At 51.6% G+C, this 15,779-nt stretch overlaps 1 protein-coding gene across 4 annotated transcripts in view; it reads left to right on the top strand.

The window, feature by feature from the left end:
• The window catches only part of ABCC3 (ATP binding cassette subfamily C member 3), a 57,518-nt gene that overhangs the window by 17,661 nt on the left and 24,078 nt on the right, over window positions 1–15,779 (top strand). For 2 of the 4 annotated variants that reach the window (XR_013406517.1, XM_015119269.3), the window contains exons 2-12: window positions 3,799–3,975; window positions 4,670–4,795; window positions 5,014–5,151; window positions 6,034–6,159; window positions 6,391–6,452; window positions 7,193–7,324; window positions 8,889–9,080; window positions 11,639–11,816; window positions 11,909–12,070; window positions 13,113–13,205; window positions 15,505–15,708. Coding sequence is in view for 3 of the 4 variants with exons in the window: in XM_015119269.3 (XP_014974755.3) it covers window positions 3,799–3,975; window positions 4,670–4,795; window positions 5,014–5,151; window positions 6,034–6,159; window positions 6,391–6,452; window positions 7,193–7,324; window positions 8,889–9,080; window positions 11,639–11,816; window positions 11,909–12,070; window positions 13,113–13,205; window positions 15,505–15,708 (1,590 nt within the window). In the remaining variant the exon portion in view is untranslated. Of the gene's footprint in view, window positions 1–3,798; window positions 3,976–4,669; window positions 4,796–5,013; window positions 5,152–6,033; window positions 6,160–6,390; window positions 6,453–7,192; window positions 7,325–8,888; window positions 9,122–11,604; window positions 11,817–11,908; window positions 12,071–13,112; window positions 13,206–15,504; window positions 15,709–15,779 lie in introns of all 4 variants that reach the window. The other 2 variants (XM_077971161.1, XM_077971160.1) reach the window with 2 other exon arrangements.

The raw sequence follows: 15,779 nt of genomic DNA, 5'->3' as shown, positions 1-15,779 counted from the left end.
GTATAGGAAGGACATCTTTTACCTGGGAATTTTATCTTACTTACATTCATTGTATTCACTTATTTTCAACACTTATGCTTGGATTGCCTGTAAAGATGAGATAATAAACAACTAGTCATCATTTTGTTTTTCTTGCTGACAAATTTTATAATAAAAAGACAACATAAGCTTGTTTTACCAGTAAACCTAGATAGGAAATCATGCATCTGTACGACATTTAATCCCAAAAACTATGAAAACATGTCTGTTTTAATCAAACCAACAATATTCTTATTTGCCAAAGATTACCCAAGTCAGGTGAGCTGCAAAAGTATTTGAGGTAGTTCTTAATTTTCTGAAAGAATACTTCATTTGTATAAGCACTTATTTTTCTTAAAGTCAACAAAATAGAGCTCTTTTATAATTTAATTTTGAAGCATTAAAAGGAGATAGAAACTATGATACCTATATCATACATACAGACATATATAAATGTAAACAGCAACGGATCTTATAGCTTTCATTTAAATATCTTAGCCATGTTCCGGGTACAATAATATAAAACTCCTGAATGTATTAAAGAATATCTGGATCCAAATTGTTCTTCTGGCCAATGGAACAAGATTTCTTGCCCAGATGGCTAAAGCTTTTGAATAAGATTTGTAAAGGGACTTTTAAGATTTTTTTTCATTTGATTTCTGTAAGGAACCTTATAAAGAGGCAATTTTTTATTCATTTAATCTTTTAGATGCCTCTGTGTACCAATTAAAGAATGCATCCCATTGCTTTTGTGGCATTTTTGAACCTTTCTTTTCTAATGCACCTTGCAAGTGAACAGTTTTATCTAGGTCAAAATTTTCCCTCTGTGGCCACTGTAACTCTTAAGTTGTCCTCAGCAAAGTTAACCCATTTTTCCAAAAATACACATGTTCCTCATAATTATTGCTCATAAAGTTAGCCACTGTCCCAGAAAGTGGCGTCTCAGACTCCTGGAGTCCCAGACTCCTTAGATTTGGAGGAGCTCACTTTCAAAAGGCACCTGCCTGAGGCTTTTAACTAGATCCATCTCAGTTAATTATCAGATCTGATTTGCTCCTGGACCCAGTCCTGTCTAAGAATTGTTCAAATAAACTTGGAGAACTCAAAACACAAATTCCTGAAGCTTGGAATCTGAGATAGAACTCACCCATGACCTCCAATTGCTACAAGAGAAAAACTGGCACAATGAGCCCTGTCAGGTACCCTTACTTGGTCACTCAATGCTCCTGACGGTCACTGGATTTCTACTTCAGATCCCACTTCTGACACCAATCTGTTAAAAGGAAAGCTTTAGGCCAGGTGTGGTGGCTCACGCCTGTAATTCCAGCACTTTGGGAGGCCAAGGTGGGTGAATCACCTGAGGTCAGGAGTTCAAGACCAGCCTGGCCAACATGGTGAAACCCCGTCTCTACTAAGAATACAAAAATTAGCCAGGCATGGTGGCGGGCACCTGTAGTCCCAGCTACTCAGGAGGCTGAGGCAGGAGAATTGCTTGAAGCCAGGAGGTGGTGGTTGCAGTGAGCCAAGATCTCACCATTGCACTCCAGCCTGGGGGCCAAGAGCGAGACTCCGTCTCAAAAAAAAGAAAAAGAAAAAAGAAAAGCTTTAGACAAATTTAGCAGAGTTTATTTGAAAAAATAAGCAAATCATGAATTGAGCAGCATCCTAAACTAGTAAAGACTCGGCTGGGCATTGTGGCTCACACTTGTAATCCCAGCACTTTGGGAGGCTGAGGCAGGCAGATCACCTGAGGTCAGGAGTCCAAGACCAGCCTGGCTAACATGGTGAAACCCCATTTCTACTAAAAATAGAAAATATTAGCTGGGCATGGTGGCACACACCTGTAATCCCAGCTACTCAGGAGGCTAAGGCAGGAGAATGGCTTGAACCCGGGAGGCGGAGGTTGCAGTGGGCCAAGATTACACCATTGCATTCCATCTTGGGCAACAAGAGTGAAACTCCATCTCCAAAAAAAACAAAAAACAAAAAACAAAAAAAAACACCTAAACCAGTAAAGGCTCGAAGAACTCCACCTGACTATGTGGTCAAATAGTACTTACAGACAGAAAAAAAGTAACATATAGAAATAGCCTATTCACAACTTGAAATTTGCCTTATCTGGACAGGTCTAAGCAGTCTGTAGTCTGCGATTGGCTGAAAGCTCAGTTGCAGTGATTGGCTGAGACTCAGCTACTTGTTACAAGAAATTCTCATGTCAGGTTTGTTTACATATTAAGCTGGGTGTCAGTTCACTATGTATGGAGGCAGCTTTAAGCCAAATTTAATCTAATTTAACACCTCCAGCTTGAAAGACAAAACTAAACCAAATCAACAAAGAAACAGAAAAAAGAAAATTCAATGATTTATGTGCATGCATAACTTTGATAAAAATAAAAATGATAATTATTTAAATTGGCAATTAGAAAATAGATAGCTATATCCTCGGGTAACAGATGTCTCTAGGTGGATGAGATTGTGGGTGGTTTTTCTTGTTGTTGATATTTTCTGTGCATCTCTAAAAAAACATCTAATGCTTTGCAAAGAACATAAGAAACAGATTAGTACCTTGGTGGCCTTGGAGGAAACAATCTCAATAAAACATGTGTTTATTAATGAATGTATTCCCCCATCCCTTTCCAAAAAAGTTCATAGGTGTAGTTATAGTAAAAAGTAACAGGCAGTCTTGTCAGAGCCAGCAAGGTAACCCACCATCCTGGTTTGCCCAAGACCAGGCAGTTTCCCAAGACGCTGGACTTTCAGTGCTAAAACCAGAGACGTCCCATCCATACTGGAAAAGTTGATCACTCTAGTCTGTGTAATTTGCAAAGACTCTCCATATCCCTTGGTTCCTATGAATCTCAAATCCACCCGGTGAGGTCCAGGTGGGTCAGCGGATGGTCACCTCCATTTCAGAAGAGAGGCAGCTAAGGCTCAGGGAAGCTCCCTATCCCTGACCCAGAAAAAGCCTTAGGAGAAAGTGATCTTTTAAACTATGTGCATATATCACTTTGATAAAATTAAAAATTCGTTTTAAAAAAAGAGTGAGGGCTGGGCACGGTGGCTCACCCCTATAATCCCAGCACTTTGGGAGGCCGAGGCCGGCAGATCACGAGATCAAGAGATCGAGACCATGCCGGCCAACATGGTGAAACCTCGTCTCTACTAAAAATACAAAAAGTAGCTGGGCGTGGTGGTGCGCGCCTGTAGTCCCAGCTACTAGGGAGGCTGAGGCAGGAGAATCGCTTGAACCCAGGAGGTGGAAGTTGCAGTGAGCCAAGATGATACCATTGCACTCCAGCCTCTGGGCAACAGAGTGAAACTCAGTCTCAAAAAAAAAAAAAAAAAGAGTGGGAATCCAGAATAATAGAAAGAAAATCAGCCTGGGAGGGATGAACTGCAAATCATCCTGGGAGGGATGAACTGCAAAGGACCATGAGGTAACATGGGAGCAGTTTTGCAGGTGTATACAACTGTCAAAACTCACTGATTGTACACTTTAAATGGGCACAAGTTTTTGTTGCTCTTAAATTATGCCTCAATTAGAGAGAGAGAGAGAGAGAGAGAGAGAGAATATAAGGAAATGGGAGCAGTCATGGCATCCTTGGAGAACTCTCAAGGACGACAACTTCTCATTTGTGTATTTGGTCTCTTACCTCCTCACCTGTCTTCCACTCCACCCGTGTCTCTGATGGAACGTCTCTCTAGCTAAGCCATCTTCCTCAAGAGAGCCCAATTCTCTGTGGGGCTGCCACAGCACTAAACTGTTCTCTCTGTCCCCAGGACTCCAACCTGTCTGTGCACACAGACAACCCGGACCTCACGCCCTGCTTCCAGAACTCCCTGCTGGCCTGGGTGCCCTGCATCTACCTGTGGGTCGCCCTGCCCTGCTACCTGCTCTACCTGCGGTACCATGGTCGTGGCTACATCATCCTCTCCCACCTGTCCAGGCTCAAGACGGTCAGTGGCCCAGGGATCTCCTACCGATGGGGCTGGGCCCTGGGGATTCTGTTTTTATTTTTTAATTAAATTTAATTAATTAATTAATTAATTTAGAGACAGTCTCACTCCGTCACCCAGGCTGCAGTGCAGTGGCATGATCTTGGCTCACTGCAACCTCTGCCTCCTGGGTTCAAGCGATTCTCCTGCCTTAGTCTCCTGAGTAGCTGGGATTACAGGCATGTGCCACCACATGCCCAGCTAATTTTTATATTTTTAGTAGAGATGGGGTTTTGCCGTGTTGGCCAGGCTGGTCTCCAACTCCTGACCTCAGGTGATCTGCCTCCCAAAGTGCTGGGATTGCAGATGTGAGCCACCGTGCCCAGCCAGGGTTCTGCTTTTAACGAGGCCCTCTCCCACCTCCTCGGCTGGACTAGGTTACCCAGTCTCACCTGACCTGCTTGGGGCCATGGGAATGTGACAACTGAGAATATATACAGCCAGCTGACATATTCCTCACTTGGGAAAGTTTAAGCAAGTTCAGCAACGCTCTCCCCACCCCAAACAAGCTTCTGGCCAGCTCCATTCCCGGACCTCAGTGCCAGTCCCAGGCAGGTCTAGTAGATTCTGGCGGCTTCAAGTACAAAGACCCCTTCCCAGTGAGGACTGTCCTTGCCTCTGGGGATGAGGATTCCAATCTGTGCTCTCTTCACAGGTCCTGGGCGTCCTGCTGTGGTGCGTCTCCTGGGCGGACCTTTTTTACTCCTTTCATGGCCTGGTCCATGGCCGGGCCCCTGCCCCTGTTTTCTTCATCACCCCCCTGGTGGTGGGGATCACCATGGTCAGTGTGGGGCCCTGGGAAAGTGGATGGGGGAGGTCTCCAGTGGGTTGTGGACTGTGATAAGGAAACTGTGGGCTCTGAAGAGAGGGCTGGACACGTTGGGAGTGGGAAGAAGAAGGGGGTGGTCCCAGAAACTTCTGGTCATGTGGGATGGGGAGAAATGGAGGCAGGTCCAGATGTGTGTGTTCTGCCCGGGCCTCCCTGCCCTCCCTGCACAGCTGCTGGCCACCCTGCTGATACAGTATGAGCGGCTGCAGGGCGTACAGTCTTCGGGGGTCCTCATTATCTTCTGGTTCCTGTGTGTGGTCTGCGACATCATCCCCTTCCGCTCCAAGATCCTTTCAGCCAAGGCAGAGGTAAGGTCGGGGAGAGGGGAACCTGCCAGGTTTAGCCCTGATAGGAGGGTGCCCTCAGCGTTCAAAGTCACTGCTGGATCCCAGGTCCCTCCCGGAGGCTTCAAGTACAAACACAATTGTGTTGTTCTCCACTTGCCGCATTTCTACCTGGAAGCAGGCTGAGGAGGGGCACCAGTGTAACACAGGAATGAGCAAAGATGCCACCACTGTTGGACCGTCATGTGAGGGTACAGCACCCACCCAGCAAGTGCAATGTCTGACGTGGGTGTCAGTCAGTGTCCCTGTAATGAACACATGTGTGCAGACACGTGTGAAGAGTTCTGGTTTGCCTAGAGGTCCCATTAGCACGTTCCCTTCCTTTCTTCCCGCCTCCTTCAGTTCCTGGCCTTCCTCTTGATCTTCAGTGGCTGTGATGTTGGGCTGGTGGGATGGAACACTGCAGGCCAACCTAGTGCCTCCCATTTCTCCATCTCAGCGGGAAGCAGGCAAGGAGAGTAGCTAAGAACATAGGCCCTGAACAACCCAATTGCTCCCCGTGTGGACTCGGGCAGGTCGCTGAAACCTTTGGAGCCTCATTTCCTTAATTGCAGAAAGGGCATCATGGGCTGTCCTGCCTGTAGGCTGGTGTCCCAGTTAGACAAGGTCATGTAGGTAAGGTGCTGGCACCACACCTGGCACAGGTGACACACCTGGTCCTCGCTGAACCAGAGCCCCCTTGTGATCCTTCCCCATCTCTCAGAGTCCTCTGAGTGGGGACCTGGAGGCCCCCAGGTACTGCCTTCTGCCCCAGAGGAGCCTGATGCCCCAAGGGACTCTGCAGGGCAGGAGCTGCAGGCCCAGGCTTTTCCAATGCTTCTGACGCCGCTCCACTCTCCCACCCAGGGCGAGATCTCAGACCCCTTCCGCTTCACCACTTTCTACATCCACTTTGCCCTGGTACTGTGTGCCCTCATCTTGGCCTGCTTCAGGGAGAAACCTCCATTTTTCTCCACAAAGAATGTCGACCCTGTGAGTCTGCCATGGAGGGTGCGGGGGCTCCACATCTCAGTCTTCAGCCCAGCTCTGACCAGCAGCCCCGAACCCCTCTAGCTCCTTTCAAAGTGGGAGAGAGGTCATCTCCACAATCTGTAAACTGGGGCTTGGAGCAGGAAGGAACAAGGGTCCCCTCCATTTCCCTACTCTGCTTTGAGAGGGTGGTGGGCACTCCTGATTCCCCCATCCTATTCTCTCGCCTTCTAGAACCCCTACCCCGAGACCAGCGCTGGCTTTCTCTCCCGCCTGTTTTTCTGGTGGTTCACAAAGTGAGTTGGCTCTTGCACCAGCCCGGGCCAGAGGGAGGGGAAGGATGGCAGGTGAGATGGAGGAAGGTGAGCAAGCCAGCAGTTTAGGGACCTGGCTGGCCACCTACCCCACCCCCCACTGCAGTGGGCACGGGTCAGATGAGGGTGGGGAAGTGGTCTGGGAGGGCGGCCGAATGCAGAGGCCTGGCCTGGCCCAGCGCCACCCCCAGGCTACAGGCCAGCTCTGCATCTGGCAGGCTGCGGGGACAGGCCCAGGAGGCTAGAAGAAGACTATCATTAGTTCTGAGCTCTTCTGTTTGTGATAAACTTGCAGCCTGCCATCTCCTTGGCTGCCCCTCAGAGCGGCTTGAGCAGGATAATTGTGTCTGTGACCTGGGTGACTGCTCATTAACCCCACAGCACTGAGGAAGCACCCGAGGCTGGGGCCGAATCTCCCAGGCCTTGTCCTCACCCAGGGCCCCAGCCAGAGTGGATTCCATCACCAGGGCCTGCGGTGGAGAAGAGATGGGGCACCTGGGGAGGAGGAGGAGAAGGGGGTAGTGGTAGGAACTTAGGAGGGACAGCCAGTGACCTCCAGCCTGTTCGCTGAGGAAATGAAGGAGACACCTTTCATGGTCACAGTGCCCGAGGGAGACCCTCCCTTCTGGAGACCCTGGGGCCCTGGAGACACTGGCCCTTGGCTCCAGGCTGCTAAACCCTGACCCTCTGCGGGGCTGCCTACGGGCTTCACCTCTCCGCAGGATGGCCATCTATGGCTACCGGCATCCCCTGGAGGAGAAGGACCTCTGGTCCCTGAAGGAGGAGGACAGATCCCAGATGGTGGTGCAGCAGCTGCTGGAGGCATGGAGGAAGCAGGAAAAGCAGACGGCAAGGTGAGGCCCTCCCCCTGCCCGCAGCCCCACCACCCAGCCCCTTCGCTTACCCCAGGTCTCCTGCAGATGACGCTGGTAGACCTGGGAGGGTGGCATTCCTGGGGTGGGGAGCAGAGCAGGACCAGGTGATTTCTTGACAGCCTCAGGACCATTCTATGGGAAGCTTAGGCCTGGAAGGGGCTAGTTCTCCCAGCTCTGGTGGGGGCAGGAGAATGGCTGGCAGTTTGGAGCACCTACTCCATCCCAGGTCCCATCCTAAGCATATAAATGAACTCACTTAATTTTTCAACAGCCCTAAAGGGTAGGTTCTAGTGTCCCTGTGTTACATATGGGGACAATGGGGCTGGGCGTGATGGCCCACACCTGTAATCCCAACACTTTGGGATGCCAAGGCAGGAGGATTGCTTGAGTCCAGGAGTTCAAGATAAGCCTGGGCAATATAGTGAGACCTGGTCTCTACAAAAAGTAAACAAAATGAGCCGGGCATGGTGGCATGCACCTGTAATCCCAGCGACTTGAGAGGCTGAGGTGGGAGGATCATCTGAGCCCGAGAGGTCAAGGCTGCAGTGAGCTGAGATTGTGCCACTGTACTCCAGTCTGGGCAATAGAGTGAGACCTTATCTCAACAACAACAGAAACAGATGGAGACACTGAAGCACAGAAATGTAACAGGGGACCTCCCAGGGTCCCCAGGTTGATGGTGACAGAGGTGGAATCCACATGGAGCTTGTTGGCCCCAGAGGTCCTCCTCGTATCACTGCACTACCTTGACTGACTGAAAGGGCTGATTCCAGGGTCAGGAGCCAGCATACCCCTGCCGAATTCTGCCTCCTCCTGTCTGGAGGCAGGGGCTGAATGAAATGATCTTCCCCTGAGGGGTCTTCCTACTGGCAGCCTCCTATCAAGGACCACAAACCTGTCTCTGGCCAACTGCCTCGTCAGGAGAGCTGGGGCTCAGCATCATCCTTCCCCACCCAATTCTGACCCCAGGATTGAACCCTCCCTCCTCCCATCCATAATCCAGGCCTAGGAGTTCAATGTTTGCTCAGCCTGGAGCTTCTGGTTGTCACCAGCTGTTGGAGGAAACTGGGCCTGGGCGTGGTTAGCAGTATCCTGGTTTTCATAGCTTGGAGCCTCCAGGAAGACCTATGGGCCCCCAGTCTGCCTGCTGCACCCCCTCTCAGTCCCTCCATGCCACTCCACCCACTTCCTGTTCAGCTGCCCGGTGGCTGTGCCACCAGCCATCCTCGATCTTATCTCCCCTTCCCTCTTGGCATTCTCCCTGGAGCCAGCACTGGGGAGGCAGGGAGAGGGCCAGACGCAGGAGGATAGCTGGGTTTTAGAGCCCTTGTGGTAGCAGTCTGGCCACCCCTTCAGATGCTCTCTGGCAGCTGAGGACAGAGTCACTTGTGCAATTCTTATGCTGTCTATCCCCCTCCCAGCTCTGAGAGCCAAGAAAACAGCTCCCTCCTCCTCCTCACTCCTAGCCAACCCAGCCTAGCCCTTGGCTTCCTGGAGCCCCTGTCCCCATTCCTAACCCACTGCTTCTTCCTCCCCGGACCAGACACAAGGCTGCAGCAGCACCTGGGAAAAACGCCTCCAGCGAGGACGAGGTGCTGCTGGGTGCCCAGCCCAGGCCCCGGAAGCCCTCTTTCCTGCGGGCCCTGCTGGCCACCTTCGGCTCCAGTTTCCTCATCAGCGCCTGCTTCAAGCTGATCCAGGACCTGCTGTCCTTCATTAATCCGCAGCTGCTCAGGTCTGTCCACCCTCCGGCTCACTACAGCCCTACCCTGGGCAGCAGGGCTGGCTGGCTGGCCCAGAGGAAGGAACAACGTACAGTGAAAAGAACCCCAGACCAGGAACCAGGGAGGCTAGCTCCACTTTCCATATGACCCTTGGCAAGAGGCATTGCCTGACTTGTTTCCTCACTCACATTCAACTTAGAATTGCTGTGCATATCCTATGTGCCAGGCACGCTGGTGCGTACGTTAACAAGCATTGGGTCTTTAAACCTTCCCAACAATCCTATGAGGAATTGCCCCGTTCCCATGTCACAGATGAGAAAGCAGGAACTCAGAGAGGTGAACTGACTTGGCCAAGGGCACACAGCAAAGAAGGAATCGGGTCTGAATCTAGGACTCTGAGCTCCGACTGCGGTGCTCTGTCCTCACCATTAGGCTTTAACATCTGTCTCGGGAGTGGCTTGGACTAGAATGAGCTCTCAAATGAGAAGGTGGGAAGGAGAGCTGCAGGGAGCTGAGTCCCCACCTCCTTGCCCCTCCGTGCATGCATTAATTTGTTCGGCAAACACTTATTGAACCTCCAGGGTACCAGAATGGTGCTTGATGCTAGGGATCTGAGGTCAGTAAGACAGGGTCCTGAGGTCTTATGGGAGAAACCAGTGTCTAAATCAATTAGATTTCAGTGGGGGGCGGAAGTGTTCTCAGGTGTCTGGAAAACCCCCAGAGGGGCAAAGAAGCCAGCCTGGGATGGAGCAGGGAGCGCCCACTGGCTCAGGAGATCAAAAAAATTTGGAGAGACAAGTAGGTGAAGAAATAGGAGAAAGTTCAGCCTCAGCTTAGTCACAAAGCCCTGAAACAGCATGACTCAGGTGTTTCTGAGTGGCAGAGGAAATGGCAACGAGAGGGAGGGGCAGGAAAACAGAGAGAGGGAGAGCTAAGGATATCCTTGAAAGATCTGAGCCAGGGAGGGGCATCTGGCTTCAAGGATCTCCTGCCAGGAGTGTGGGGGATGTAGGGCAGGGTGGCTGGATGGAAGCGGGCCAACCCGGTCAGATGGAGTCCAGGCCAGGAATGAGACAAGCATTCAGGAGCTATTCGGGAGATGGGCGTGTGTGCCAGAGAGACAGAGGAGTGCCAGGCAACCTGGGTGCTGGCCGGGGTAACTGGAGGATGATGGATCTTCTGCTGAGATGATGGGCTCAGTGAGAGGAGGAAGCTGGGCGTGGGGCAAGGTGGTGGATGGAGTCTGGTCACGTTGGGCCAGCTAGCTGGAAGCCAGACTCTTGAGTCTAAGAGTTTGAGACCAGCCTGAGCAACACAGCAAGACCCTGTCTTTACAAAAAACAAAAAGTTAAAATATTAGCCAGGCCTGGTGGCAAACGCCTAGAGTCAGTCCTAGCTACTCAAGAGGCTGAGGTGGGAAGACTGCTTGAGCCTGAGAGGCTGAGGCTGCCATGAGCTGTGATGGCGCCACTGCACTCGAGTCTAGGTGACAGAGAGAGACCCTGTTTCAAAAAAAAAAAAAAAAGAAAGAGAGAGAGAGAAAGAGAGACACCAGTCACTGGGCACTGGTCTGGGGCCACTGGGGCCCACTCTACTCCAATATGACCTCCTCACCAAATGAGGCCACCTTCACAGATACCAAGGGTTGGGAGCTGAACATATCTTTTTGGAAGACACAACTCAAGCTATCACAGAAGGGGAGGCCTGGCTATGATTATGGCTGGAGGGCTCCATGGGGTCGACAGGAGAGTGTCCCAACGATGAAGAGACTTGGTCATGTCAATAGGTGAAGGTGTAGAGCTTCCAGCAGAGGTGGCCAGGATGAAGCTCAGTGGCAGAGGGGGCAACAGCACAGCAAATTCCTAAGGAGGCAGAGGAAGGCCAGGGCTCGAGGGCAGGGACATCCTCCGACAGCCTGAGCACCAGAAAAAGGAGGACAAGCCACTGCAGGGCAGTTCATGGGTGGCAAGGAGTTTGTGAGTGGCAGGGAGTCCTCAATGGGTGGCTAAGCAAGAAGGCAGGTAGTTGCTGAGAGGGGTGGGAGGCTGGGACAGGCCTGAAGGGAAGAGAAGAGAGGTGAAGAAGGCCCCAAGATCGGGGGCAGATTAGGGACCCAGAGAAGGTCCCTAGGCAGTGCTGGGGGCCACTGAGGTTGGAAAGGTGGATTTGTGCGGTGAGAGTATTTGTGGTCATATGGCAGAATCTAGAGCCCCCAGCAGCCTAGGAGAAGGAGCAGGGAAGTCCAATCAATGGAAACGTGGCATTTCTTCCCGCCATATGTCAGGAGGTAAGAAGGCAGGCAGGTGAGGCTGGTGGTGAGAGCGTGATAGATAGGGTGTGCAGCAGAGTCCGTGGTGGATAGAGAAGGAGGCGAAGGCAGAGTGGAGCTAGGACGTCATGGTCTTGAGGCAGTACTGGGTTGGCCCTCCCTAGCCCAAGGGGTTGGAGGGGGTGGAGGTTTCAGAGGCCGGGGGTGCAGTGGAGACTGTGGGTAAGAGCAAAGGGCAGCAGAGGAGGGAGCAGCCATGGGGGGAGCACTGCTCACCTCACCCCTCTCTCCTCCCCACAGCGTCCTGATCAGGTTTATCTCCAACCCCACGGCCCCCTCCTGGTGGGGCTTCCTGGTGGCTGGGCTGATGTTCCTGTGTTCCATGATGCAGTCGCTGATATTACAACAGTATTACCAGTGCATCTTCGTGACTGGGCTGAAGTTTCGTACTGGGATCATAGGTGTCATCTATAGGAAGGTCAGCTGGAGCAAGACCCAGGGGAGAGGCTGGCCCTGGGCAGCTTGCAAGAGGCTCGCAGCCAAGTCCACCCATCTACTGTCTACCTGCAGGCTCTGGTTATCACCAATTCAGTCAAACGTGCGTCCACCGTGGGGGAAATTGTCAACCTCATGTCAGTGGATGCCCAGCGCTTCATGGACCTTGCCCCCTTCCTCAACCTGCTGTGGTCAGCACCCCTGCAGATCATCCTGGCGATCTACTTCCTCTGGCAGGTAACTCTCCAACCCTGACCTCTGCCCACTTCCTCTGACCTTGCTGCCGAAGTGGCAAGAGAAGATTATTCTGGAACTGGGCGCATGGCACATGCTCGTAGGCCCAGCTACTCAGACGGCTGAGGCAGGAGGATCACTTGAGCCCAAGAGTTCTGGCTGCAGTGCGCCACGATTGTGCCTGCGAATAGCCACCGCACTCCAGCCTGGGCAACATAGCAAGACCTTGCATCTAAAAAGAAAGAAAACAAACAAACAAACAAACAAAAAACAAAAAAAGAAAGAAAGAGGGTTACTCTGGGTTAGCAGAGGGGATATAGAATTGACACAAGAGCTGGCCAGGCACGGTGGCTCATGCCTGTAATCCCAGCATTTTGGGAGGCCAAGACAGGTGGATCACAAGGTCAGGAGTTTAAGAGCAGCCTGGCCAGGATGGTGAAACCCCGTCTCTACTAAAAATACAAAAATTAGCCAGATGTGGTGGTGGGTGCCTGTAGTCACAGCTACTCAGGAGGCTGAGGCAGGAGAATCGCTTGAACCCGGGAGGCAGAGGTTGCAGTGAGCTGAGATCATGCCACTGCACTCTAGCCTGGGTGACAGAGCAAGACTCTGTCCCAAAAAAAAAGAATTGACACAAGAGCTTCCCTAGGCATTGGTGGGGATGGAAGAATAGGACTTCGAGGATGCTGATGTCTGCAACGGAATCTTCCCAACATCTGTTACTATCCTTCCCGCAGAAGCCAGGGAGGAAAGAAAGACTTGGAGGGAGGTGGGTGTGACTCTGGCTGTCATCGTCTATATTTGCCTTCTGTGTGTCTGGACACCCTTCTATGTCTACTGTCTATCCCTGTCGTCGTTCTCTAATGGCTGGCTGCTTCTACAAATGTTGTGGTCATTCTGAATTTCTGTTTGGCCAACCGCCATCTTTTGCTTCCTGCCCATCTACACATTTCAAGTCAACAGGCCTGTTTGTCTGTTGGGTTCTCTCTGTAGACTTTGGTAATCTGTCCCTATGTGTCTCATCTATCCACCGGTGTCTCCTCAGAACCTAGGTCCCTCTGTCCTGGCTGGAGTTGCTCTCATGGTCTTACTGATTCCACTCAACGGAGCTGTGGCTGTGAAGATGCGTGCCTTCCAGGTAGGTGCTGTCCGGTGTGCATCCTCCTGCCTGGGGCACCTGGCTGGCCTGGGGCACCTTCCCTGGGGGAAGGTGTCCACTAACCTTGGGGCCTCCCAGCTACCTTGCTTCCTGAGTATGGATGGCTACTAGCCACTTGCAGAAACCATAGCTTGCTCTTCCCTCACAACCCTCAGAGGGTTTTACTGACATTCTCATTTTGTAGCAGAAGAACCAACGCTTAGAGAAATAATGGCAGTCCAGAATCAGGCAGGGCTGGGACTTGAACCTGAGTATCCTGGTCTAATGATGAGTTTTCCCACTGCACTGTGCTAATCATGAATAGCCAGTCACTCAGTCCACTATTTGCAAACATTTATTAAAGTATATTTTGTCTTTTTTTTGAGACAGAGTCTCTCTTGGTCACCCAGGCTGGAATGCAGTGGCATGATCTCGGCTCACTGCAACCTCTGCCTCCCGGGTTCAAGTGATCCTCCCGCCTCAGCCTCCCTAGTAGCTGGGACTACAGGCACATGCCACCCGGCTCATTTTTTTTTTTTTTTTTAGTAGAGATGGGGTTTCACCGTGTTGGCCAGGCTGGTCTGAAACTCCTGACCTCAGGTGATCCGTTAATCTTAACCTCCCAAAGTGCTGGGATTACAGGTATGAGCCATCCTACCTGACCTATTGAAGTCTAGTAGCTTCCCACTGCCCATAGGAAAAATGACAGACTCCCTAAGAATACCCAGCAGGCTTCTACTTACCTTGCAAGTCCTCACCCCCTGGGGAATGGCCACGTTCCAGCCAGTCTGGCCTTCTTTCTTTTCTCCACAGCACCAAGCTCAGGGTACCTCTAGGGGCCACCACGTATACTGTTCCCTCTGCCTGGAATGCTTGTCATCCCCCTCCTTGCCTGCCTAACTCCTTTCCTTCCCTTACCTTTCGTCATTAAAGTCACTTCCTCGGCTGGGCACAGTGACTCATGCCTGTAATCCCAGAGCTTTGGGGGGCCGAGACAGGTGGATCACCTGAGGTTGGGAGATTGAGACCAGCCAGACCAACATGGAGAAATCCTGTTTCTACTAAAAATACAAAATTAGCCGGGTGTGGTGGCACATGCCTGTAATCCCAGCTACTCTGGAGTCTGAGGCAGGAGAATCCCTTGAACCCGGGAGGCGGAGGTTGCAGTAAGCCTAGATCGTGCCATTGCACTCCAGCCTGGGCAACGAGAGCGAACCTCCATCTCAAAAAAAAAAAAGTAACTTCCTCCAGAGGCCCACCCTGACTGCCCAGTCTCAGTCTAAGGTAGTTTCCCTGCCACCACCTCATTACTTTCTTACAGGATCCTGTGATTTCCCATCAGAACACACATAATGATTAATAATTAAGCATTTACTCAGACCATTGCTTATTGTATGCCTCCCCCGTCAGACCATCAGCTGTATGATGGCAGGGGCCTTGTCTGAATTCACTGTGACAAATTCCACATGTAGCCCATGGCCTGGCACATAGTAGGCACTCCATAAATGGGGGTTGAATGAATACATTAATCTGGTGTGCCACACCTTGGGCTAAGGTCTCGGAGAACAAAGAGAAATAAACAGCCCATCCCCTCAGGAAGTTCACAGTCTGATTAGAGAAACATATGTAAAGGAATGGTTATGGAACAAAAGGAAAGTGCAATGTGCTTTAGAAACCTAGGGAAGGGGACCAGGTGTGGTGGCTCACACCTGTAATCCCAGCACTTGGGGAGGCCAAGGTGGGAGGATCACATGAGGCCAGAAGTTTGAAACCAGCATGGGCAACATAGTGAGACCTTGTCTCTACAAAAAAATTTAAAAATTAGCTGGGCATGGTGGTTCATGCCTGTAGTTCCAGCTACTCAGGAAGCTGAGAGAGGAGGATCAAAGGAGCCCAGAAGTTTGAGGCTGCAGTGAGCTATGATAGTACCGCTGCAGTCCAGCCTGGGCAACACAGTGAGACGCCATCTCTAAAATAAACAGTAATAGCAATAAGAAGAAGAAGAAAAAGAAGTAGTAGGAGAAGAAACCCAGGGCAGGGGACAGAGGATGCTGCCTGGGGAGGCCAGTGCAGTGGCACTAGGGTGGAGCTGGATCTCGTCAGGCAGAGGACACGGGGAGGCAGTGGCCATGCATTCCAGGCCAAGGCACAGCACAGGCCCAGCAAGGAGGTGTGAGAAGGCATAGTGGGCAGCGTGGAATGGCTGCAATGGATAAGATTGGACGGAAGGTAGGACCCTGTGGGCAGGAGGTCAGGAGAGGGAGCAGGTGTGCCACTGCCACTCTTTCTGCCCGCACAGGTAAAGCAAATGAAATTGAAGGACTCGCGCATCAAGCTGATGAGTGAGATCCTGAATGGCATCAAGGTGCTGAAGCTGTACGCCTGGGAACCCAGCTTCCTGAAGCAGGTGGAGGGCATCAGGCAGGGTGAGCTCCAGCTGCTGCGCACGGCGGCCTACCTCCACGCCATATCCACCTTCACCTGGATGTGTACCCCCTTCCTGGTGAGGCTTGGCACTGGGCTGGGCCCCTGCCTCCAGGGTTCTAGGTGCCCAGGCATGGCCGGGGCTCAGTG

The sequence above is a fragment of the Macaca mulatta genome, chromosome 16, assembly GCF_049350105.2.
Source record: "Macaca mulatta isolate MMU2019108-1 chromosome 16, T2T-MMU8v2.0, whole genome shotgun sequence".
Classification (NCBI taxonomy): domain Eukaryota; kingdom Metazoa; phylum Chordata; class Mammalia; order Primates; family Cercopithecidae; genus Macaca; species Macaca mulatta.
The sequence above is the reverse complement of the archived record's forward strand: the minus strand, read 5'-3'. Positions and strand labels throughout refer to the sequence as shown.